The sequence below is a fragment of the Eurypyga helias genome, unplaced genomic scaffold (genome assembly GCF_000690775.1).
Source record: "Eurypyga helias isolate BGI_N326 unplaced genomic scaffold, ASM69077v1 scaffold22275, whole genome shotgun sequence".
NCBI classification, from domain to species: domain Eukaryota; kingdom Metazoa; phylum Chordata; class Aves; order Eurypygiformes; family Eurypygidae; genus Eurypyga; species Eurypyga helias.
The window spans coordinates 2,158-27,696 of NW_010253729.1; the positions used below are offsets into that span (position 1 = coordinate 2,158).

The 25,539-nt window shown below is 48.0% G+C and overlaps 1 protein-coding gene across 4 annotated transcripts in view; it reads right to left on the reverse strand.

Annotated features, from left to right (window-relative positions):
- Positions 1-2,103: 2,103 nt before the first annotated feature.
- The window catches only part of ABL1 (ABL proto-oncogene 1, non-receptor tyrosine kinase), a 77,475-nt gene continuing 54,039 nt past the window's right edge, over positions 2,104-25,539 (reverse strand). For 2 of the 4 annotated variants that reach the window (XM_010152772.1, XM_010152774.1), the window contains exons 2-11: positions 24,242-24,415; positions 23,191-23,486; positions 16,557-16,829; positions 12,581-12,665; positions 12,053-12,230; positions 9,733-9,917; positions 7,508-7,660; positions 6,798-6,887; positions 6,164-6,328; positions 2,104-3,803 (exon numbers count right to left, since the gene is read on the reverse strand). In XM_010152772.1, the coding sequence (XP_010151074.1) occupies positions 2,104-3,803; positions 6,164-6,328; positions 6,798-6,887; positions 7,508-7,660; positions 9,733-9,917; positions 12,053-12,230; positions 12,581-12,665; positions 16,557-16,829; positions 23,191-23,486; positions 24,242-24,415 (3,299 nt within the window). The remainder of the gene's footprint in view (positions 3,804-6,163; positions 6,329-6,797; positions 6,888-7,507; positions 7,661-9,732; positions 9,918-12,052; positions 12,231-12,580; positions 12,666-16,556; positions 16,830-23,190; positions 23,487-24,241; positions 24,416-25,539) is intronic. The other 2 variants (XM_010152773.1, XM_010152775.1) reach the window with 1 other exon arrangement.

Consider the following 25,539-nt stretch of genomic DNA (forward strand, 5'->3'; position numbering starts at 1 on the left):
GCTTCAGAAGAGGTGACGGCGCAGTCTTTGTCCCACGTGGCCAAAAGGCGCTGCCGCCTGGCTCTGAAAAGCCTGAGAACCACCCAAAGAGGGAAGCCCTATTCTCGGACGTGGAGCCTACCGGGAGGTTATGGGGTTTGGAAATGTGTGCTACCAGACAAACACGGGTTTTCCTCAACATTGATTTATTTTTAAATATACTACACAAGAGAGACTGGAATAAAAAACAAATCAAAAACTGAAAAACTGAGAAAGAGGGGAGGAAAAATTGAAAGTCGTGTACAGAAACAACCTGTACTGGACCTAATTAAAGGGGAAACAACCCCCTTAAGTATCACAGAGATGAAGGACAGAGCTATTTACACACTGTAAAAAAGACAAGTCTACAAAAGTGTGTAATAACGAGATACAAATGTATAATATAGTGGCACAATATGTTATCAAAGTAAAAACAGTACCTCCAGGAAAGAGACAGTCCAAGGCTTGGGGGATTTTTCCTTACATTTTTAAAGGCAGCCTGTGGCAGAAGTGTGTATTTCCTTTTGAACGTCTGTCAGGTGTTAAGTCACGGCGAGTTGTGAGGGCGAGGAGTGGCGTGAACACACACGAGTGAACTACTACAAATCATACACAAAACAGTTCCAAAGAGAAGAGAATAAAATACGATTGAAGGCAATTAGTGTTTAAGATACACAAGAGGGGTCACAAGAGTTACAGGGGAACATGGAAAAGGCTTTTTCCTCCTGTTTGGAACTGTTAAGAGGAGTTAAATTGCACTGTTAATAGCCCTAAACCTTGTTCTTTCACTATTGTCACAAGTCACAGTTAGTTCCCAGTCGCGCTGCGTTAGTTGGGAAGGTCACAGGACCTTGGAAGGAAGCCCAGAAGTCCTGCTGTCAGGTTTTGGGGCAGTTTCCTCGCGAGATGCTCCCAAGAGAAGTGTCCGCAGTCTTCACAGATCCTTGTTTGAGGCCGGATGGAACCACACCGGCATGAAGGTAGCGGCAATTTTAACCCCAAAGTACTGGCATCCGAGTGCTTCGCAGGGAGTCAGCACCGGCACGGACAGGGGGGCACCGCAGCCCTGCAAGCACAGGTCCCACAGAAGAAAAAGCTGGAAATTCAGCCAGGGAAACAGCAGTTCTCAGCGTCTGCCACCCGCAAGCTCAGCTGAGACCACTGCTGGAGGCACGGCGGTGTCTCTGAACCCATCCTAAGCCATCCCCCTCCGGCTGCAAGCCTCCTGTCTCCCAGGGAGCGATGCTTTGCTCAGCACCAGCCTCCCGCTCCCTGACTGCTGCAACCTCCACCCCAAATACCACCCCAGTTCATGGATATGACCAGAGTGTGACAGCACATCCCTCTCAGACCTCTGCTGGCCCTTGTTCGCTACCAAGGGAGAGCCACAGGCTCCTGTGCCACGTTTGAGCCCGTCTGGGCTCGGTGACATGAAGAAATCACCGAAAACACAGAAACAAAGGGCAGTGGGTGGAATCAAAGCAAGAATTTGGGCATATATCCCTTGTAGCATTCTGTCATCACCCCTTTCATTGACAGTTTTCTCCCCTCCCCTCCCAACAACGGCACGTCGCACTGACGTCAGGTAAACGCCAGGCTGGGGCCAGGGAGGTGTGCTGCAACTCTCCCACGACAGGCAGTGCCTGTATTGCTATTCAAACACCTCCGTGGGCGCAGGGGGGCAGAGGGAGGGGACGAAAACGCAGCAGAAAGTCCTCCCGAGGAGGATGGCATCTCGGTGTCCATCAGCCTGGCTTCAGTCCTAACGGTCTGTCCAGAACAATACGACAGTAATAAAAAGGCATGGGGTGACGTCAGCATTTCGACTTGTAGTCCGCAAGGCAAGAACTCCACAGATAAGACGATTACAGGTATATGAAACACAGGGAATCTGAGTTAAGAGGGTGGGAAGTGCCTCTTGAACAGAGCCCTGCCCTTTGGAGCTGGGGCATCCATTCACAGCGTCTCTCGCACAGCCCCAACCTGAACGCCCCGGTCCCTCGTCAGTCCGCACACATTACTCTCTCCGCAGTTGGCTTTGGCCCGTTGTCATTTGTGCTGGTTTTTATGTTAACCTGGCTTCTGCTACCTCTGAACAATGTCGCTGATTTCTTTCACTGAACTGAGAAGTTTGCTAAAGTCCTGGGTGGCTGCAGGACCGCTGCCGGCTGTTGCGGGGCAGATCTGAAGCTCCCGTAGGTTATTCTCCAGCTTATTGATGGCCTCCCGAAAGGCAAATTTGTTCCTCATCTGCTGAATGGAGTCCACGTAGCTCACGCAGAAGGTGTAGAGGTTCTTGCCAGCCTCCAAGACAGCGCTGTGGCTTGCCATTTGTTCAGAGTTCTTGCTGATGGCGATGCGTAGAGCCTCAGTGCTTTCCAACACCACCCCTTTCGTGATGGTGCCGCTGGCAATCCTCTCTGGGGGTTGCCGGGTCTTCCGCAGCGAGACCCGGGTGGATATGAGAGGGATGAATGCTGTAGATGACGGCTGCTCCCCGCCTGGGGCAGGGGGCCCAGGTGAGGATGAGGCAGCTGGGGTTGCTGTGCTCAGCAGCAGCTTTGTAGAGGCCTGTGGCTTTGGTACAGAGGGGATCCCCAGCTTTTTCACACCTTCCCCTGACTGGTTTGGCTTGACAGTGTCGCTGCTCGCAGCCTCTCCGACCTGAGTCAACTGTTTGGATTTCGGCCCAGCCACCACATCTGCTGCCGCTTCGTGGCCAGGACTGTGAGAAACCTTCCCGGGCTTGCCGACGGAGGATGAAGAGAGCGGAAGCGGAGGGGCCGGTTTCAGCTTCGACAACTTCCCCTTCTCCTTCCCTGCCGACTCCGAGGTCTGCTTGAGCCTCCTCAGCCGTGGCTCCTCTGAGGAAGCCTTGCTGACACCCACGAACCCCGCAGGGTTGGGTTTGGCAGCAGAACCTTGGTCCATCGTCACAGTGGTACCTAAGGCACTGGATTTACCTCCATCGTCCTTGTGGAGCATGCTGGAGGAAGGAAGGGCAGCAGGTTGCCTACGGCCAAGTTTTGGCGTCAGAGTGGGAGGGCTGGAGCCAGGGCTCGACTCCGCATCTTTGAACACATCATCAGTGGTCTCTTCGTTTTTCTTAAGCAGCCGTGGGGGAGGGGTCACCGTTCCCCGGACAGCAACGTCAGTCTTGGCCTCGTTCACCCGCTTCCGAGGCAGAGCTGGCTTTTCACTTTTGTGTCCCCCAAAAGTGGAGGAGTCAAACTGGCGTCCCGTGGACTGCAAATCCCGAGGCAGAGTCACAGATTTCCACTCTGTGTCCTTCGCTCCATGGGGCACACAGGAGGCTGAGCAGGACCTCAGGAAACGCTTGCTGGAGTTGGAACTACTCTCCTCTTCCCCAGCCACTCCTCGACCACTGCTCATCGTGCTAGACTTCTTCCGTAAATGGGGAGATAAAAACCCAGAGTTCCCAGCAACCACCCCGTTGGTGACACCAGCCCCGTTGCTCGGGCTCTGAAACTTGGAGGGGTCGGCTGCGTCTGCGGGGGGTGCGACGAAAGCTCCGTTGCCAGCATCCCTGCACTCCTCCTCCCCAGCCGCCCGGCGGTCCGAGTGGCCATCCATCTCTCTGAAGGAACTGCTCCGTTTCGGGGGGGTAGGGGCTGTTTTCTTCTTCTTCTTGATCAGGGCGCTGAAGAGGTTGTGCTTTTTGTCTTTTGGAAGCAGCCTCTCATCTTCATTCAAACTGCTCTCCAGGGCCACCCTCTCCTTCCGTGGGAGCAAGGGAGAAATAGCAGGTTCATGATCCAGCGGGTCTGCAAGGGAAAGAAAAGAGTCTACTGAGCGTAGCTTCACCAGCCTGGATAATGGGTTTTCTGCCGGGATCAAACCCCTGCAGCACCTCCAGAAGGTGCAGGTTCTGTAACGAGACACAACCTCAGACCAGAAGTGAGACAAGTGCAGCCACGCTCGAGCCGGGACCGAGCGTGGTCCCTCATCTTGCAGACATTCATCTCGGAGGTGGCCTCCCCAAACAACTTTCCCTGTGGGCTCCCAATTTACACACGAAATGTTTATGTTCAGATTCCCACTCTCGCATCTGGAGACTTGTCTAAACGTCACGCTGTGAAGAAGATAAATATTAAGAGGCCTTGGCTTTAGTCGCTGTGCTGCCCCTCTGAATTAATAGGACATCTCCGTAACCCCCCTGCCATCCCCAGCCTCCTTGTTCACTACGATTCAGCTACTCCCAACCTCCCTTCCTGATGTCATCTTTCACGGGGAACGGAAAAAGCTTTCTCACCAGCAGAAACCAAGACGCCCTTTGACAGCTTCGGGTTGCCCCCCGATGCGGTCGGCCAGGTCTGTAGGGTAACGGAGGGAAGGGGTAGCACCGGCCGCCTCCGGTGCTCCAGAAGGAAACGAGGGGGTGACCCTCTCTCCGCTTACAAGAGGTATTTAGAAATGAATAGTGGGTTATAAGAAATTTATAGGAGAGTCCTGTAGGTCTCTGTTTGACTGACAGGAGGTCGCATTCCCAGGCCAGGCACTCCGACGGCATTCTAATTCAAAGGAGGAATGCCTCCAGGGCAGCAGATACATTTACAGCTCGACTAGGCTGTCAGGAGCGAGTTGAAGCAGAGTCACAGGGGAAAAGGAGGATGCTTCTGCCTCACATACTGGTGATCCTCCTGCTGTGGGTAGGATTTTGGTTGAGGAAGGGATTTTGGTTGAGGAGAGAGAATTGGAAGAAAAGTAGCTGTGTACTTTGAGAAGACATCACGCTTCCACAGCACTCCGGTGCAATTACACTGTTCCCACGCAACGCTGACAGGGACCTGGACAACCAGAAGAGCTCTCCCGGCGCTTCGGGAGGCCATGGCCTGACTGCGTCTAGACACAGTGGAGCTGCAGAGATCCAGAGAAAACTAGCAGCTTGCAGCAAGGATCAGCGTCCAGCTGCTGGACTTGCTATGGAGTCACTGACAATTGAAGGGGAAACTGCAATAAAACTTTAATGTGAAATATTTTCTTTCACAATAAAGAGTGAAATGATTCCCAGCATAATGTTAAAATCATATTATTCGTGCTGCACTTGAATCTCTCAAAGCCCTTAAGTATTTAAATGAAGTTATTTTACTTCAAAGCTTGTAATACTAGGCAATTATATTACCTACATATGGTAAAAACCCTGGCTTTCTAAGTTAATGATACTTCCATTTCCAAACATTTTACATCCCCTTTTTTTCCCCCTCTTTGTCTCAATGTACATCTGCTACCGAAACAACTACCACCAGGTGAATTTGACACTACACGAAAAAGGTCAGACCCACGAATGGTCAGAAGGCAGTCTCAACACGAGCAGGAAAAAAACCCTGTATTTTGTTACACCTTATTATTTTCCAAATGAGCTAGACACAAATCTACTGCATACATTCAGCATGTTACCGTTGCTGTTACTCCCTCAGAATGGAAGGTAAGATCTTGAGGAAACTTGACTGAAAGAGAGTTTAATTTCATGGAAGATTCTGTAAATACCTCTTTGTCCCTTGCTGAAATTATATTTGGTACCTGCCAAGAGTAATAATACTCTCCAGTGCTCCAAGCACAAATCTGGTAGGATGAAACTGTGAAGAAACCTCCCTTATGGGGCTTGCTAAACCCCAGCAATCGTCCCGCTTTAAATTATGCAGCATGGTAGTATAAAGTGGCTTGAACACAGCAGATTACCCAGTGCTCAGATGCAGTGGGAGATCCCACTGATAGCTCCTGCCAGGGAAGGGGAAGAGGATATGATTAGAGCGCTCTGTGCTCAGGCTCTGGTGTACAGAGAGCTGCAGGCCACAGCTATTAAAAGTTAAAAGAACTCCTAGGGCTCCTTTAAGGAAGGGCAGGTATAGCACCAATCCCGCAGCCAGTTCAGGATTCACACGCCCAGCTGCTGTGTGTATCTGGTCCCAAGATACACAACCTACCTTTGCAAAACTTAATAAAAGGAGTTCTGAGCCCAGGAAAGCAAACTCAGCAGCCTGTCACCCAGAAACACAATAAAGGTACTGAGATACGGCACCAGTTATTAGACACAGCTTTGCCGAGGTGAAGACCCGGAGCTGGACACGCATTTTTATTTTCCTCTGTGTTTCCTGAAGGAATAATGACTGTAATTAAAACCTACCACATTCCCCCTGGCCTCGAGCATGTGCAGTCTCCAAGCCCTCGTTGGCATCTTTGCTTTCAGCAGCTCTCCTCGATGTTCGTGTTTTGGTTGGTAGCTCCGGGGCCTGGAGGAAATTGCTCACTACGCTCCTCATGCCCTTCTTTCCCAACTCCTTCTCCACCTCTGCAATGCACAGAAGAAAAAACAATCACTACAATCAACAGAGGACAAAAAACTAAACAACTGACCTTGAACAAGTGTTCAGGGCCAGGCAGGATGAGGCTTGGAGCAACCTGGGCTGGTGGAAGGTGTCCCTGCCCATGGCAGGGGGTGGGACTGGGTGGGCTTTAAGGTCCCTTCCCACCCAAACCAGTCTGTGATTCTATTGCACTGTTAACAGCACAAAAGAAAAGCGAACAACACAAAGCAGAGCTTCCTCGACGTTGTTCAGCCATTTGGCCCTTTAAAATCAGAAGTATGCCCAGAAAAAAGCCGACATGTAAACGCACCTCTGCTTTCCATGCCGTTTACACCAGGCAGTATAAACTAGGACGGAGTTTCCCTGCAAAGCAGCCTATGCACAAGAGTTAAGGATGCAGTTGGCCTTTTTCCCATCCCCGGAATTGCTGGTCCAAGAGGGACCCAGACCTACCATCCGATATGCTGGATTCCTGAAACATGGTTTCAAAGGCCTGATGGATCTCAGCAAAGGAGGGTCTATCAGAAGGGCTCCACTGCCAGCCTGGGAAAACAAACACCACTACTCAGAACTTCCCACCAGGATTAGACAGTCTGTGCACTGCACCAGGAGGAGCTAGCTACCGCAGTTCCCTTCTTATAAAATGAGACAAAATACTGACATGGAAACCTGATGTAGAGGCTGCTGGGTGCCTGCAACCACTTTGGCGCAGCGATGGCTGCACCCTTTAAGTCAGGTTTCCACGTCAGTATGTAACAGCAGGCGCTGAGCAGCGCTGGAAAAGAACGTGTCACACCATGTCATGTACCAAAAGGCCACAGTGGAAGAGTAACAGCCCTGTAAGAAGCCTAATGAAGCTCCTGCTTCATCCTCAGAGCACAAGCTCTTCTTTAAGTTGCCAGGAAAAAGGAGACGAAGAAAACATTGAGATGAACAACAAATCTCTCCCCCAGGCCTGTGTTCTCCCAGTAGAGAACAGCAGCTGGTTTCAGAGCGTGTTCATCCTGTAGGGAATGTAGTTTTAACCGAACACTTCTACACAACACTGCACCTTCACTGGAACTGGCAGGGGGTTTCTCATGCCTCCTGTGCATGGCCAGATCCCGGGCACTTCACCTCTGCAGAGGGAAAAAGCAGCATTTCCAGGGCTGAGGAACACTTACATGCTCTCATGAGCTCATAAACTTTCTCAGGACAGCCTTCAGGACGCTCCATACGGTAGTCTTTCTCCAACAGCTCGTAGACTTGAGACAGGTCAATGCCAGGGTAAGGGGACATACCGTAGGTTGCAATTTCCCACAGCAGAACACCAAAGGCTGCAGTGGAGAAAGAAGGAAAGGAAAAAAAAGGAGAAAAAAAAATATCAATAAGCTTTGTTTTCATCTTAAATTTGAGGGGATGTTTAGTGGGAGTAGTCTCTAAACAGCACTGCACTCTTAAACCAGCTCTGGGTGTCTCAGATCCCGTGCTCAGCAGCAGCTTAAATGTTAAAGAAGCGTGACGAGCCTCTTCCTCAGCAGAGACAAGTCTCCTGCGATATGACAGGGTAGAATTAGACTAATTTTCAATGTATCAGTTGTCTCAAACCTGAACGCCTTGAGATCCTTCAAGTCCTATTAAAGGCACAATTAAGAGACTTCACAGTGGATTAGCCGAAACTGTCTCCCTGCTGCACTGCGGTCTCTCCCTCCATTTGACAGCTCCTCCTCTCTGCAACCTCTCCCTAGAGGACTTGCACATTTTAACAGCTCAGTGGTTTTGGGGTGCCCTTGTTCAGCTGTAGCACGGTCTAGAGGGGAAACCTGGGAGGCAGCGGTGAGAAGCAAGTTTCAGCAGTTGCTACCAACGAGACAGGGTGTGGGCGATCACAAAGCTGAGCAGGGAAAGGGGGAGAACACAAAGGGTCTGGCAAGAGGCGAGGCATTCAAGTCGCAGCAGTCGGTGGGGAGGCAGGTCAGCACCAGGGTCAGGCAGCTAACCCGGGAGTCGGGCACGTAGAATAGACTCAACACCAGTTCAACAACCTGCATGTAATTAGTTCAGTCACCCTATTCTGTTCTTAACCTGAAGAGAAAGCGATTACAATTCTGCGTGAGTAAGGGAATCACATCACATTACATGGTAACACCACCCAGGGCAATTTACATTAGACATTTCTGTGCACAATTTTCTTTGATTGCTGTCTGGAGGCAGCGAGGTGAAAGCATCTAAACGCTGGCGTGCCCAGCAGCAACCATGGCCTCTGGGCACGGCCGGCTTGCTCTGATCAGATCCCAAAGTCCACTGCCCCAACCCTCACCATGCAAGGCTACACGAACCCTAATTACAGATACCAAATATCCCTTTTGGATTTTTCCTCCCTGAGTCCTCTCCCATTTACAAGCGACAGGCATCCTGCAGCCACTGCACTGATACGGCAGCATCGCCGAGACTCTCAACAGCCAACACCACCCTGGGCAAGTCCAAAGCAGAAGAAACACCTTAGGAGGCTGTTTGGGGTTTTCCTCCCCACCTATAAAACATTTTGCATCAGCCATCTAACCTAAAAGTTTCTTCAAAATAAAGCTTTTCTCTGCACAGTTTTCCCAAAACTCCTGAAAACTTCATCGTTGCTTCCCGACTCTCTGCGGTTTCATATGCAGAAGATGCTCGGGATAACATTTTCCAAGCGCCTTTGGGACCACGTCCCACAAAATCCTATCTCGTGTCGCTGGGCACTGTTGAGAATTTGACCAACAGCTGCGGCAGAGATGTGAAACTCAAAGAAAGGCTGATAAAAAGCACAATGAGATTTTTCTGCGGTCAGATGTGATAGGATGCAGCTCCATTTAGCCGAGCCTCCTCTTATCACTAGAACCTCAGGGCTCTTCAATAAGCATTTGTCATCAAATTTTCCCTCTGCTTCTCCTCATCTCATTCCAAAGATTATTCTTTTAAAATGCAGAAAGATGAGCTTGGAGCTACCACTACACAGATACACACATGTATATATTTTTTTTTAGGTTAAATGAATCAGATTCTCACTCTCCTCCTTGAAGCAGTCAGAAAGTTCCTGCTACGTAAAATATATCATTTCACAGGTCTGTGCCACAGCTCCATCACGTCAGCAGGTCAGTGCCCTGTTCCAGCCCCGTTTCATACATTTCCATAAATACTACACTATTTATTTGCATGCTGGCCAACGGTTCCATCACAACGGTTGGGGTCCTCAGTGCTCCCCTCAGACTGACGTAGCAGAGAGGAGTTTCTGAACTCTGCCGAGCTCCCAGACCAACACGGCGCAAACCAGGGACCGTGCTCGCTCCTGAAATGTTTCCCAATGTCCTCATTCCCCAGCCCTGGAAAAGCAGCCTGTAAGCTGCATTAATTCCTCCATGCAACTTCTTACCCCAGACATCAGATTTAATGGAGAACTTGTTGTAGGCCAGGCTTTCTGGCGCAGTCCACTTGATGGGGAATTTCGCTCCGGCGTGGGCAGTGTACGTGTCGCCTGTCATCAGCCTGCTCAGGCCGAAGTCTGCCACCTTCACCAAGTGGTTCTCCCCTACCAGGCAGTTCCTGGCAGCAAGGTCCCTAAAAACAAGAACAAAAATAGGCAGTGAGAAGGCTTTACCACCTCACTTCTAGCAATAGCAAGGAAACCTGCTGTTCCCAGAGAAACCTGGGCCTGCATGTGATTATTTTGATCGGAGTATCGCACAGACATCGTGTGGTGGTGCTCATACGTGTAAGAGGGAAAGTTATTTTCCATTTCAGCTGTGTAAGACTGCCATCCCAACTATTTTTTTTTGTTTTTACTTTGAAGTGAAAGCTTCAAGAAGCCCCCTCACTTTCAATAAAAGCTACCACCCTCAGGATAAAAATAATGTAAAAGAAATGTCAGCTCTCGAGTTATCAATAGCTGAGGATGAGCACTGAATAAAAGAAGCCGCAGCCCCTCGCTTGTTGCCCACCTCTCCAGCACCTCGGGTCACCTCAGTGGCTCCCCAGAACGCCTCTGCCAGCCCTTGCTCAAGCACCACGTTTAACTCCCAGCTATGCTCTTCTTCCTCCCCACATTTTACAACTGTTTCATACCATGTTTCGGCCTTTTCAAACCTGTCGTAGCCTCTGCTATCAGCACTCCCATTCTTAAGACTGGGTGATAAGTAAATTAAGCTTTTCCTCCCCATTTTTCCACTTGCCTCCACCCTGGCGGGTGAGAGAGAAGCACGGTGCCTCTGCCACTTTCCTAGCTCAAACATGCTGGTAGCACCCTGGGAAGGAGTATAAGAGTGTAAAGCACAGAAGTAGGTTTCTCCTAATATTAGGTTTTGTTAAAAACACTTTTCCAGATTATGTCACGTTGAGCTAAAAATTGATTCTACCAGAAAGCTGGAGTGAGATCTGCAGATACGAGGCAGACGCTGCTGTTTCTTTCGCTTGTTCTCCTCAATCAGAATAGGGTTTTTTTAAAGTACATCTTACCAGATGCCCATTAAATTTTCACAGTGTTTTTGAATATACCTTCTTATCAATGCTGATTACTACAGTGTGTGTCTAAATAAAAAGCTCCTCTTCATAATCAAATTCCTTCTCCTTCCTGATTCACTAAATGAGGTCACAGCCCAGCATTTCAATCCACGGATGTGAATAGTGACAACGCTCTTAAAATAATTGGGTAGGTGGGTATGGGGGTGGCTGATAAGGAAAAAACCCTACTATTTATTTTGTATAAATGGGTCATCAGAAATAAGAGGAAATTAAATGAACGGGAGAGCGGACAAATGGGATTCACACAAAGTGCTTTTTAAAGTTCACTTCCTACGGGCTGAAGGGATGAAATACTTTTAACAGAGAAAATCAAAGGCTGGAAATTTTAATTTGCAGCATCACCGTTCACTTTATTGACTGACAGAAGCATTTAAAGAGGCCTTTCAGGCAGTGAAGGCAATGCATGACTTAGAGGAGCACCTAGAACTTTACACACAACCTTCATATTTGTCTCTCTGAAAAAACATGTGCTAATTTCACAGTCCAGTTAATTGGGCCGGAAAGGTCACACTATGGCACGGAGCATCTTGTATAAAGCTCAGCAACTCCCCAGCCCTTGCGCAGGATGTGTCATTATATCGCTAGGAGGCCATTTCTACCGATGAAGAATGCAAAGCTCCAGCCATAATTGCAGTGCACTTAAAGGTCAGAGTCTCCCAGACTTTTTAAGACTGCAGAGATGCTTATTAAAGTGAATACGCAATCTGGACGATAGCAGGAAACAATCCCTAGGGAGGATGGAAAAAACAAGAAAGAATAGGGGATAAGAAGGCACTAAGAGGGTGGCTTCGCTGCGAGCACCCACACGCATCCAGCAACACCAACTGCAGCAGTTTTTAATGCTGTTAGAACCAGGGAAGAGCTTAGCTGGTCCATTAAGAGCCTGTTACTTTGTGGAGCATTGACTTTTAAGGCCACTGCCCAAAATACAGTATTGATATGTCTTTCACCTGCTTCTACTTCAAAGGTAAGAGAAAAACACCCAGAGAAAAACAATTAGGAGACCATCCTGTAGAGAGGTTAATGAACTGTATTGGAATCCAATGCACTAGTGTGTTAAAGAGAGGGCACCACCTGGCACCAAGGCAATGCTGTGATAAGCTGTAAGGCAGGAAAATAAAAAATCAAGGGGCGTTTTGTGCTCCCGATCCAGGGGTGTTCACTGCCCTTCCTACCTGTGAATGAAGTTCTTCTTCTCCAGGTACTCCATGGCGGAGGAGATCTGCGTTGCCATGTACAGGAGCACCACAGCATTCACCTCCTGCCGGTTGCACTCGCGCAGGTAATCCAAAAGATTCCCGTAAGTCATGAACTCCGTGATGATGTAGAAAGGAGGTTCCCGTGTGCACACCCCTAGGGACCAACGCACAGTTTACAGTGAATCAGTGAGTCTTCTGGTTTTGTCTCTGGGGCAATTTTAACCTCCAGAAGGTAGAAATATGGGGCTCATGGCAAGAATGAGGCCCTGCTTGGGATTGGTTAATAGAGGGGTTTCATTTCCTGCTTCAGGCTCTGGCAATTTACATTAGGGAGATGAGATCATTAAAAATCATGTATTAGTGGTACAAATTGTGAATTTTGCCAGACAAAAAGTGTCTGTATTTAAAGCCTTGGTATGGTAAGCAGCTTATCTGCTCCTTAACATCCATATCACTGCACAAGGGTTTAGTCCAAATCCCTCTGGCTTGGTATTTATCACTTACCTAATAACTGCACCAAGTTTGGATGCTTGATCTCCTTCATTACTGCAGCTTCTTTCAAGAACTCTTCCACCTCCATGGTATCCTCCTGCAGAACAATGGGAAAGCTTTGGCAAGGACAGCGTGCACAAAGGAGGAGCAGAGTTCTGCGTGAGGACACAAAAAGAACTGCAAACTGACAACATAAGCCACAGTTCTTTCAGGGTAATTTTCCCCTGTAGCCACATTACAATGCCAGGGAGTTAGGCACGTTGGTTTTTTTTTTTTTGAGGATTTAAAAAAAAAAAAAAAAGAAGTATTTTTATCATTCTTATTCTAACAGAGCTTTTTGGGGCAAGAAAATCCATATCCCTTTTGTGAAGGGCCTCTCACAGGACCACTCAGGAGTTGAAAAGAAAGAACGCGCTTGTTCCTAACAGAAAAAAAAAAGGGGTAACATGAAAGAAAAAGTACAGAAAAGAAACAAGAATGAACATAAAAGGAAGGGTACACAATGAAATGCTTGAGCAGCTGCTGAAATGCAGGCTCCAGTTTCGGTGGGTCGGAGCAAGAAACCCCCCATCAGGCAGGGAGGCAGGACTGACGGCAGCCACCCCGTAATTGAAAGCCCGAGGTTTCACAGCCTTCATTTCTGGCATTTAGAGCCCAGCCCGTGACGTAACCATTCTGGGCAGACGTGTCACTACCTATTTGTTGAACGCCATGAAGTTGCTTGGCACAAGAAAAAACCGAAGATAGAATCTTGCTCAAAAGATGTGTTTTCTGAAGCAAATATGCCCCAAATGGCCAGAAGGTCATTTCAAAGTGGTGCAAAAATACAGATCTATTCCTAAAGCCATGTTTCTTTCTATATCCATATTTTCTTTCTTCATTGGTGGATTAATGTTGGCAGGCTACATGGACAAAGTGTTTTAAGGACGGATTGGAAGGGATTTACTGCTGCTGGTGAGAATGATAACAGTGGGCTGCGCTCTAAGATCCAGCCAGCTCACTGCTTTGCTAGGAACAAGAACCTTTTCCAAACAGTTCCATTCAATCATTTACTATTCGTTGCCAATTAGCTTGATTGGCAGCTGCGATTTGCTGAACACTCTCTGTCAAAACTAATAGCCCAAAGGTCCTTGCGAGCAGAACCTTAAACCGTTTTCTTTGGCAGAGGAAACTGGGTTAGTAATCCGGGTTGCAAAATAACCCTCTGTACAGGCGTGTCTCACGCGTGCTACGCAGACCCTGAAAGGTTGCTCCTCTGCGTGGCTGCTTTAAACCTCTCACTTCTCAGTGACCAAGTTAATGGGAAGGACACGTGCAGAGAACCACGATAACAACGATCTCTGAAAATCTCATCTCATGCGAAGGACCAAAGCTTGACCAGCTTCAATCTTCCACTGTACAAAACTGGGGAAGAAGTAAACCAGTTCTGGCTAGACAACATCTTCCTAGCCGAGCACAGGACCATGCCCATGGCAGGGAGGTTGGAACTGGATGGTCTTTAAGGACCCTTCCAGCCCAAACCAGTCTGTGTTGCTATGATTAAGGGGCCCCAGGGTTGAGTGCTGCCTAGTCTAAAACACAGGCTTCTCTGCTGGGGGGTGGGTGTGTGGAAATTAAAAAGGAAGAAAACCAGAAGAAGCAGTCCTGATGGCTGCAGACTGGAGGTGTGCAGTAAGAAACATGCCCAGATGACCCGCTCACACCAGTTCAGCCATGAAAACGGCCCTCACGGGGAACAAGCTTTGGCTGCAGTCACAGCGGGCTGCCTCCGGTCCGGCTCCCCGTTACTGCAGCCACCTCGTGTCCCCCCCCACCTCCATGGACATCAGGTGTAAAACCACAAAACCAGAGCGTGTCATGCCATGGTAACGAACCCTTACACATGCTGCTGTGTCCTGTGCAACGCGCCGAGTTCCCAGTGATGGAAGTTAATGGGAAACGTGTAAGCTCCAAAACATCGCCCGGCACTTCCCGTTACACGTAAGTGAGGAACGGTGTGCGCTGCTCCGACTGCCGTGTATGATCTAGGGTTCTGTGCCAGCCACGAGCTACGTTTAGACACCTGACAGAAAACTGAACAACAAATGGGCGTTTGCAAGCACTGCTATTCAAGAAGAAGCTGGAACGGTATTTTCCCTCTTTCTCTTCCTTAAAGAGCTCTCTGGAGTAGACGGGGAGGGAATGAGAAGAATCATATGAGGTTTTGAAAAATATTCTCTCAGAGGAAAAGAAAGTCATTTTAATGCTCGTGCAGATGCTGTGGAGGGCTTGTTTTCCCCAGTAAAGCCAGGATATAAATGCAATTTTAAAATGTTTCCCAAAACTTTGAAGAAAGCTATAATCCCACCTGCCAGGCAGCAGACTGATGGATTAAAGGAAGGTGGATTATAAATTTGCTTTTAAGGATGGGTTTAGTGTGCATAATTGCAGGTTGAAGTGTTTCTCCACTCTCTTGGTTATTCTTACATTCCCCAGCGGAACATGCTGCTCCGCACTACATTACCAACCACTTTCAGTCATGTTTCATTAAATATTTATTTCATGTATTTGAAACAGCCACGGTCGGTATGAAGGGTTCTCCTTATGCACAAACAGATTTTATGGGATAACAGGCAATTTGCCTTTGTTGGTGGGTTTTTAGAGAGAAGAGAATGAAAGCAACAACTACAGTTTGGACCCAAATGAGAAATCTGAAGATGTCGGGTATCCTCACACTGCAACCAGAAGCAGGAAAGGAGATGTCACAGCAAACACTGTTTCGGGCAACAACTGGTCTCTTCTCCTCACCATAAACAGGCATTTTGTTCAGCCTGGTCACATCCCACCTGCACTGCCCTGTGGTCCCCAGTGTGATGGATCCGAGCAGGGATAACACTAGGTGTCACTCGCTCCCTGTGCAAGCAGGCACATGGACTCTCCTCCACTGGGGAGCGGCTACTGGAATCTCCAGAGTACAAAAACGGCCAAAATGAAAATACTTTCTGCAACCATAGCAACCCAGAAATACGGAGGTAGCCACTGCTCAAAGAATAAGGAAGAAATATTTTCCCCAAATCATGGCAGTGTTCATCCCCTGACACTAAAGCATCTACACAGTTCTCTCCACTTCAAAATTTCCATTGCAAAAAAACCCAAAAAGAAACAAACAAAAAACCCCATTCTGTTTGTTTCTGCAAGACCAAACCACATCCCCATTGGAGAAGAGAGAACGCGGTGCCAAGTTAGCATAAACTCTTATTAGGCAATCAAATGCAATGCCTGCGGATGGTGCCAGAAGATCTCAAGACGTTTTTATAAACATAAATGAATTAAGCAATGACCTTATGAACTCACAGAGCATTATTTGCATTTCAAGAGACAAGGAAACCAAGGCAGAGAAACCAGGGAGCAGAGCCAGCAGCAGAACTGATTATCCAGCTCCTCATTAAAGCCACTTACAAATTTGAACATATTTTAGCTTGATACACTTTTTACTCCTCTCATATCTTTTGATAAGAAGCAGCTGTGAACAATGGCTTAAGACTTCCAGGTACACAGGGAGCTTGCCTTTTGGAAAAGATGCCACATAACACAGAAAATCAAAAGATGTGAAGCCTCCCTGAAGCAGCGCCTTTCAATTTTATGTTGACTGACCCACAATCCACGATTTTCCTTAATCTAGAAGCGTGTTCATCCGTGAAGAGCTCACCTTTGCCATGCTCTGAACGTGAGACATCATGGCACTACTTGCTTTTCTAAGGTTTCATCTGTTCTAAAGTAAAAATTGTGCTGTTACTGTCCTTTGTTTAGTTACAAGTGTTTCAGGTAACACATAAAACTGTAATAGGATCAAGCTCTTTCAAATATACCCTGTTCCAAGCCCACAGCACAGAAAGGAAGGGCCATCACCAACCCCAATGTCCTAACTAGGGCTGACGGCACACAGCCAGCCGGAGCTTGGCTCCTGCCGGAAGGAGATTGAACAGGAGCGCTGAGATTGGAGTCCTACCTTTAGAGTCTTCACAGCCACCGTAAGGTTGTACTTCTTCCAGACTCCTTCATACACCTCTCCATACTGCCCTCCCCCGAGCTTGTGCTTCATCGTGATGTCAGTTCGCTCTATCTCCCATTTGTCGTAGTTCGGAGACACGCCGTAAATGGTGGGCTTATTGCGCTTGGGCGCCGGGTAGTGCAAGGTGGTGATGAGCCCATCTGCCACGGTCGAGTGATGATGGACCAACTCCGCTAAGGTGTTGAAGCGGCTCTCTGAAGAGACGTACAGCTAGGGACCAAAGAGAAAGCTCACTCACATAACGCACATCAGAGCATCCGCATGGAGAAACTACACATGAAACCACAGCATGGCATCACTTCCACTCCATCTGCAGGACTATGAGCTCCTCCAGCTCTGTTACGGGGAAGCCCAGAGCTCACGACCAACACTTACATGGGAAATACGTGGACTCAGGAGAAAACACATGCACCTCGCTGCAACAGTATGGAAGGAATGAGTGCAAATAGCATTACACTGGCATGCTGTTGCTTGAAATGTCTTTTTCCAAAAGGCTGGTCAGTAGAGATTGTGGGATATTTCCTGGAGAGTAGTGGGGGGTGTCAACCTCGGTGTCTTGATTCCTTTATTACTGTCTGGGTTAAGACATTTTCACCTGCCTCAACTCTTTCTGAAGCATCACTATCAAACTGGCGGCTTCCCCGCTTCTGGCCTGAGCTTCTGCACAGCATTTGGCATGAGGATGGAGAGCTGGTCCGCCCCACCTTTGTGATGGGTATTGATCAGTGACACTGCAGTAAAATCATTACCCCTGCATGAGAACCTGCTGTGTGCACGGCACCCTGTATTTGTTACCTTTTTAACATTTACACAGAAGATCCATTTTAAGCCTAAAAGCTTACTAAAGAGAACAGAGAAGTGACTCCCTGTCGCCGGAGTTTTGTATTCCCTGTTTTCACACTCAAGCCCAGTCCTCTGCTAGGCAAGGAGACAAATGCTAGAAATTTAATTTTTAAAAGAATTATGCTGATTAACACCTGGAAGAGAGGGAGAAATCTCAGTATCAAAGTGCAACAGCCCGTGTGGACGCAGCACAAGGTGGAAGAGCTCCATTTCTCCCAAAGGGCCACAGTTTGACAAGGGGCAGCCTGGCAGGAAGAGCAGCACCAAGGCAGCCACCCAGACTTCTGTGCAGTCCACGCACTGAGATGTGTGTGATGCACTGGTCCTACTGTGCAGGTTACACGCCGACAGCTACAACCAAATCTCCCCAGCGCTCCTGACTCACTGGATATGCGCTCAACAGTTGGTGCATGTGCAGTGGCCATCTGTCTGGGATTTCGTGAGGCCGGAAAGCAGACGGGGCTGCCAGGCATGCAGAAACTCCAGACTTCGGGTCTAATTTTGCTTCTTCCACCTAGCCAGAATTTTTGGATGGAAAAAGGAAATGCATTTGTGAAGCTCCATCACTAAGTGAACATGGCCACAGAAAAGGGAGATGCATCTGCAAGAGGAAAAAACCAACACTCAAACTTGAGTAGAGGCTTTGGGCTGGCGACTGGCAATTTCTGTGTGGATGTCCCTCCTGCGCAGGCATCCGTTTACTGTATCAAATCCAAAATGACCAGGAGAGGCATTGGAGAATGAACCAAAAATTCTGAAGCATCCAAGAGCACAGGCATTAGGTATAAGAAAGGGTGAGTAAAAAGAGCAGCTACACCACCCAAGGAAGTCCAAGCGACAGGCCAAAGTGCCTCTCCCGCTCAGCCTCCCACTTGCCCAAATCCCTACCCAAGTTGCTGAGAATGAGCCACATGCTTATGTTGGTATGGCAACTATTACGGTCAGAACTGGCAAAACCTGACAATCTATGTGTCACGGGCTTACCTGAAAGAGCTGCAGAAAGGTCAAATGCTCAGCTCAGGCACACAGCGTAACCCAGAAAGGGGAAAACACACAGAGACGTGAACGACCCCAGAAACTGTCACAGACAGGTACAGAAAAAGGCAGCTAAGCTGCAGAAACCTGCCTTTCCAGTGTGGGAAATCCTAACACCTGGTTAAAATGGCATCTCCTCTGGGGGCTACAGCACCTGGGCTCAGAGAATGTGAGCAGATACCTACAGTCGCTAACCTGCCTGCAAGCCACTCAAGCAGAAACCATGCCACGACTCTGGTGATAGCACATACGCCTCTGGATATGCACGGGCATGCAGAGTGGAAGGTTTCACACACCGGGCTGGAGAAACCTACTTTCCCTTCACTCTTGTTTTTCTTCTGCTGCAGTTGCTGATAACAACACTCCTATGGAAACTTCAGAAAACAAAGGCATCCTCCTGGGGAGCAGGTTCTCAGCCCGCCACCAAAATGAGCTGGATATTCTTTAGATAAAGCAACCGAATCAAATCTCATTTCAACACGAGTAAAAAAAACCACAAAACCAAATGCACCTTTCATGGTCGAAGAGGTGGAATCACGTTAAAAACAGATGTTCTGAGAACATAAAAGTGACAAGATGAGAGGCTTTTACAGGTGCATGGCTCGGGCCACCAAGCATTAGGCAGAGCAACCACAATTTAAAAAAAGCCATACCTGTTTGGGAATGACTTGTGGTACTAGCAGTGGTACTAGCAGTTCACATGTAACACTGAGAACTAAAATCTAAATGTAAAAAATGATGCTACAGCATCACTTGGAAGTATTGCAGAAGTACAGCAAAGGAAGCTGCCCATGCTTTCATGATGGCTGGTATCATGATCTTAAATCTTAAGGTAATTAGAGGTAACTGTATTTTGTGTGACAGATCGTATGATCTTGTTACAGATGGAGAAAGAAGTTAATTAAACAGCCAAAGGTTTCACAGCAAACCCTTAGTAGGATGGGAGCAGAACAGGAACGCCCTGTCCAGGCCACAAGACAATACTCCATGCCTTAACACACATGAAGTTTTCCATTTACATTAAAAAAACGCATCCACCCACTAAATGGGCTCATTCTGTAGCCAGAGTTTTCCTAACCTCTGTGATTACATCTCAACACTGACTCCTGAAGGCCTTGCTTCCCATCAGCACTGCTGGAAACCAGAGTTATGCTGTGTTTAAATCTTCATCTGGAATTTGAAGCATGTATCCCAAGAAGATGAAGCAAGGAGCAGCTATGAACGGCATGCTGCCGATGTAGCCCAACAAGCCGCATACCCACTCTATCCACTGCAACCGCCCTTCTCTGCTGACCCCGACTGCCAAGCCTTAACTCAAGCTGCTGGCGGGGTAATTTCCCCCAAGAAAACCCTCTGGAGCTGCTAACCATACTCATACAGAGGTAACAGGCTCAGAGTTCCTGCAGCTCCTGAAGTTACGAGGGACTCACACAGTTTGCTTCCTGGCTACGCTGACACTTTATTTGAGCCATTTTTGTACATCATCACTCAAACCGTAATGCCAGTCCTGTCCCAAGGGGCTCTGCTCGTGCAAATGGGCTGCTCATCTGCAGCTTCTGCCACCAGACCACACCTCTCTTTCCTGGCTGGTGTATTTTATAAGGGCAGATGAACCCTCCAATGCATCCTTCACATGAGGGGCTTCCCCCTCCCCGGTCAGCAGGTGAAACTGAACATCCACACAAAAAAATCCATGAAGGTCCATGATAAAGGAATGAGTCTGCAGCCAGTTCAGCCACTGGAAGGTCCAAGAGACTCACAGAATCACAGGATGGGTCAGGTTGGAAGGGACCTTAAAGCCCACCCAGTCCCACCCCCTGCCACGGGCAGGAACACCTTCCACCAGACCAGGTTGCTCCAAGCCTCATCCAGCCTGGCCTTGGACACTCCCAGGGATGGGGCATCCACAGCTTCTCTGGGCAACCTGTCCCAGTGCCTCACCACCCTCTGCGGGAAGAATTTCTTCCTGATGTCCAATCTCAATCTACCCCTTTCAATTTAAACCCAAGTAGGACACGTGTCCTGTGTCCCTAATGCTGAGGACAGCAGGGTTTGCAGAACTGGCTGGACAACGCTGTTTATTCAGTTGAGTTACTCAACAGGACGCTTTGCCTCAAGTCCTATCAAGTCAGGAAAACCAAGTTCTCTGAACCACGAAGTGGTTTACCAGATGACTAGCTGCACTGTGCCAGACAAATCAAGAAAGGTCACTTTTAATGCCTTCCTAAAACCAAAAATAAACATTAAAAGGTGGTCTGGAAGAATATGACCCCTTAAACAGGGAAACAAGGAAAAAATTCCCTGATTTTAATTTTTCATTAAAGTTGTTGAACCCCAATGCATTCAGTATGAAGATGTTGAATTTAAGGCATGCTTTTCCTAGTCCTTCCAGTTTCCCTCCAGGAAAAAGCCTGGGCAAGGCTGTGCGATGCACCTCTGCACCAAGAAGCAGCTGCTCACATATCTCTCTAATACCCCTTTCTCCCAACAGCAGGTGCTCTCAGACACAAGACATGACCCCACCAACACCATTCATCCTTTCTGCAGCACTCGCAGACGTTAAATCCCCCGGACAGGCTGACTAATGATACAGCACGCTGGGAAGGCCCCAGGTGCTCAGGGAGTGGAAGGTAAGAGCTTTCCTTTGGCAGAGCCACTCTCGGCTGCGAAGCGGGTAATAGCGTGTGACACGAGCAGCTCACAGCAGGGCCCCTGCTCCAGCAGTCTCCATTCCGCAGAGGGAAAAGCAGGGATATTAGCCATTTCTCTTCCCAGCTCCTCAGCTTTGACAGCCAAGGACAGGGTGCTGGCAGAGCGCGGCACCCCCCAGCCCAGCAGCAGAAGCAGCAGAGCTGGCAGCGTGTCTACTGCTAAGCTGTCGCAATTCCCTGCCCAGCTCTCAACAGAAATTGAAACCAAAGTGCTTTAACACACCAGGCTGCAAACTGCAGTGGCTGCTGCAAGGACATGGCAAACCACCCCTTCTGCCGGGACGCTGGCCACGGGGAGGACTGTGGCTACCTCTTTGCTCACCTCTGCATGAAGGGCCGAAGCCCAGGAGCCACAGCCCTCACTCGCTGCCACTTCTTGATTTTCTATTTCCAACCATCATCAGCTGCAGATCCGCCCTAGTGACGTGTGCCGACCCACACCTTTTCTCAAAAACACCAATTCAAGCAACTTTGTGGAAAACAGTTAACCTGGCTAATACAGACCTGAACAGATTACTTTAGCTCTGAGAACTGGTTTTTTTTGGGATACAAACAGTTCTGCTGGGATGAAAGCCTTTATATGCCAAAACCTTTTACAGCTGAAAGAGAACATGTGCTATCGCATCACAGACACATGTTTATTTACACAACTGAAGGGGGCTGGGGTTCAAAACGTTCACGTGTGAACACTGCTCATCTGCCAGCATCAATACAAACTGAAGGAATATCAACCTCAGAGACAGGAGGAGGAGTAATATTCCAGACTGCCATGTGGTTCTCCAGGTATGCTGCACGTCAGCATTTCCCAGTGCTGATTTTGACCACAGAGCGTGTCTACACGGGAGGAAAAAGGAAGAATCAAAGCGCCGTAACTTGGAAACACGTTGCCTTAACTAGCACAGTCAGATTTGGCTCAATTACAATCTCTTTGCTAAAGCAGACAAAAAGTGTTTAATTACTGAATAACATCTGTTAATCTTATTAAAGGTCTGATAAATAGGAAACACTATGGCTCCCTATGTTTTCATGCTAAAGATTTTACTGTCAACATTGCTGTAAGGAGAATAAAGCTCTTGCAGGACAACGGAAAATTGGCCACAGTGGGCCACTACTATACTTGATTTTCGTTATTTTTGTCTTTTGAAGTACTTTAACAGCATGGAATCTGTCATCTACTAGATGCTGGCAAGAAGAGCTTCAGCAGCCATGCTCCAGACCCACACTTCAACTTCTGCACAGGATCTAAAGAGACACAGCTTAAAATAGATTCGTTAAAAACAAGATTTTCTGAAATCCAATGCCAGTAGAAACGTTTCCATGAAATTCAAACACACACATAGACAAAAAAAAAATCTGTGGAAAACTACACTTTTATGCTAGCATTTCTCTGCAGCATCCACAAAGCACGGCATTGCAACACTGCTACAGCACACAACGATCTAGGGGGGGAAAAATTAAGAAGCTAGAGACTGGGCCCATATAAAAGTGAAAGTGCCTACCCGTCTCCAATGATCACGCTGAAATACTGTAGAGAAATCAAAACAGTAGTTAAAAATACTGCAGAATAGCTCAAAAAGCATTCTGTCCTTAATATTTACAGGATTATTAGCAACAGGCACTGACTTTTTTTGAGTTGGCAGTTGAAGAGATTATCTTTTGAACATATGGGACAAGAACTCATCCTCGGAATATCTTATTAATGATACCTACTGCACTCAGCTCAGATTTAACTCCACCATCTCCCACCTTCAAGTGTTTCATTACGGACCTGTATTACACCTCAGCAGAAGTCTGCTAAAGGAGCGAACCTGTTTGTTCACAGATGTGACAGTCACAGTTCACTGTAACTACAGATGATGAACGCTGCGATCAGGGCTCAGAACTGCCCGATTCAATCGCGGCTACTTGATCTTGTACAGTCAGGGGACAGAGTATACCGGGGTAAGGTTTTCCTTCCCTGGTTTGGATAGCCTGCAGCCTACCTTTCCATCAGATGCAGTGTTTATTCTGTAGTGGTACACCCTTCCTTCGTATCGCAGTGAAATAGATCTCTGTCCTGGACTGCTCTCACTCTCTCGCACAAGAAAGCTGCCGTTAATTCCGCTACTCAGAAGGTACTCAGCAGCGTTACGTGACACTGGTCCGTGATACCAGGAATGCTTCTCCAAACTGTTCACTGGGGTGATGTAGTTGCTGGGTACCCAGCCTTGTCCATTCTTCGTCTGGGCCTCGCACCATTCCCCATTGTGATTGTAGCCAAGGACACGGAGCTTTTCACCTTAGCGCAAGAAGAAAACATATTTAGACGTGGTAAACCTGGGAGCTGAGGACAAAGAGAGGTTCCTTCTGGCAGACAGATCCTTAAATAATCTCCTGTAAGAATAGGTATCTGACTGAGCAGGGAGTGTGTGTGTGTTTCTTTAAGCTTGAACAGACCCCTCAAAGCCAAGGAGAGTCACATGCGTGCTTTGGGAGTTTGTTAGGCTCTCGTGCAGTTCTGCACCAGCTCTGACACTGCTTGAGCTTAAAAAAATGAATCCAGCAAATTTTATTTGAACTGAGTTGGCTTAATGGGGCAAGGAAAGAGCAGGAGAGGATAAGCAATAAAAATATAATTTCAATTAGTAAGATGAGCTGATGTGACCTGGAGTACACGTAAGGAACAGAAGGACTGAGTAAGAAAACACTCTATCTGTATGGGCATTTTTCACAGCAGGACGGTGTTTTGGAGAACTATGAAGATGACAGAACCCAGCCTCTAAAATCAGCTTAGTTTAATTTCTCAGATCAAATTCTTGCTCCTAATGGAGACCTCAGTTTTGGCAAACACGTTTCTTCCCCAATGCAAAAGCTTCAGACAGTTTTAACCTTTTAAAAGGTTATGACTTTGTGAAATATTTGTATTTGTTTAAGAAGAATTCCCACAGTAAAAAAAATTCCATAGGGTTTAGTGTATAACTGTTATTCCACAGTGGCTTTTCTTTCTACGCCTTCTCACACACTCCCAGTACCGCTCAGCGCAGGCTGCCTTACCTTTAGTTATGCTGAGAGTGTTGTCCCCACTCGCCACGAAATCGTACAGTGCAACAAAGAGATGGGGGTCATTTTCACTAGGACAGGACAGAAGGTTTTCCTTGGAGTTCCAGCGAGCTGCTTCGCTCAGACCCTGGGGCTCAAAGTCCGACACTACTGGCCTTTGAAGAGCTTCTGGAAGAGGGGGAGAGAGAGAGAGAGGGAAAAGCAGGTTCATTTTTGCTGATAAAAGCCATCTGGTTAACCCACGCACTCTGATTTTTCTGATTTGCATTGTTTCTTGACATGTGTGCTCCTCATGCATCAGAGGACAGATATGGACAGCTCGTTATTGCAGATCTCCTGCCACATAGGCAGCACACCCTCATCCCAGATCCGTCCCCCCGCTCCTGCCTCCCACAGCACCCAGGAGAGAGAAAGCCCCTCTCCCTCCCGCCAGCAAATGCTGCTCACGTAGGCTGTTTGCCACTTGTAAATCCTTTGGCTCATGCCTAAATGCTGGAACGGTTAGATTTGAAAACAAACCCAAGACCTTTACAAGGTAAATCCCTTAATTATCCTATAAATGAAACCACCAGAATGTGCAGCACAGAGAGCCAGGCAGGGCAAGATTTCTGAGAGGTGGTATTTAAGAATGAGAGACGTACTTCCGCCGTTCACAGTATTTTTAATCATTTCTCTTCTGCCTTGAGTACAAGGCTGTGCCTTTTTTCACCCGCTCTCCTGCCTGTTGCTCTTGAACCAGAGCACAGCAGCAAGTATACTCTGCACAACAAACTTCCTACATTTTTAGGAGCCCTGAGACTCCTCCAGAAAAGAAGGTTCCTAAAAACTGAGCTTCACCAGTGAGTAAAAAACAACTGCCAGAGTTTTCTGTACACTGCAGCACATTAGTCGTGTGATAGAGTCAGGCAAGTCCAAGTCCCTCAGGGAATCTTATTAGAGTGGCTCCTGCAAGCCCTCCCCTCCGGACCATGATTCAAGAGTTTGGGGCAGCGATGCTCCAGGTAGCTGTGCCCCCACCTCCAACGTGCCAGCCCCGGCTGTGCCAGCAGCCCCGCCGGGTGACTGTGCTGGCACAAACCCAGGACAATAAGCTGTGGAAATCTTGGGGTCTGAAGGGTTATTTTCCATCTGGATGGGTTTGTTGAGCGAGGTCCAGCACCGCACGCAAGCCATCGCATCAGTGCGGGTGAGGGGACAGGAAACACGGCACTATCACACCCAGCCCCTTGCGCCACGCAATCGCCCTTCAGTACTCAGCATCAGCCTCCGCCTGCTCCCCTTGTCACTGCTGA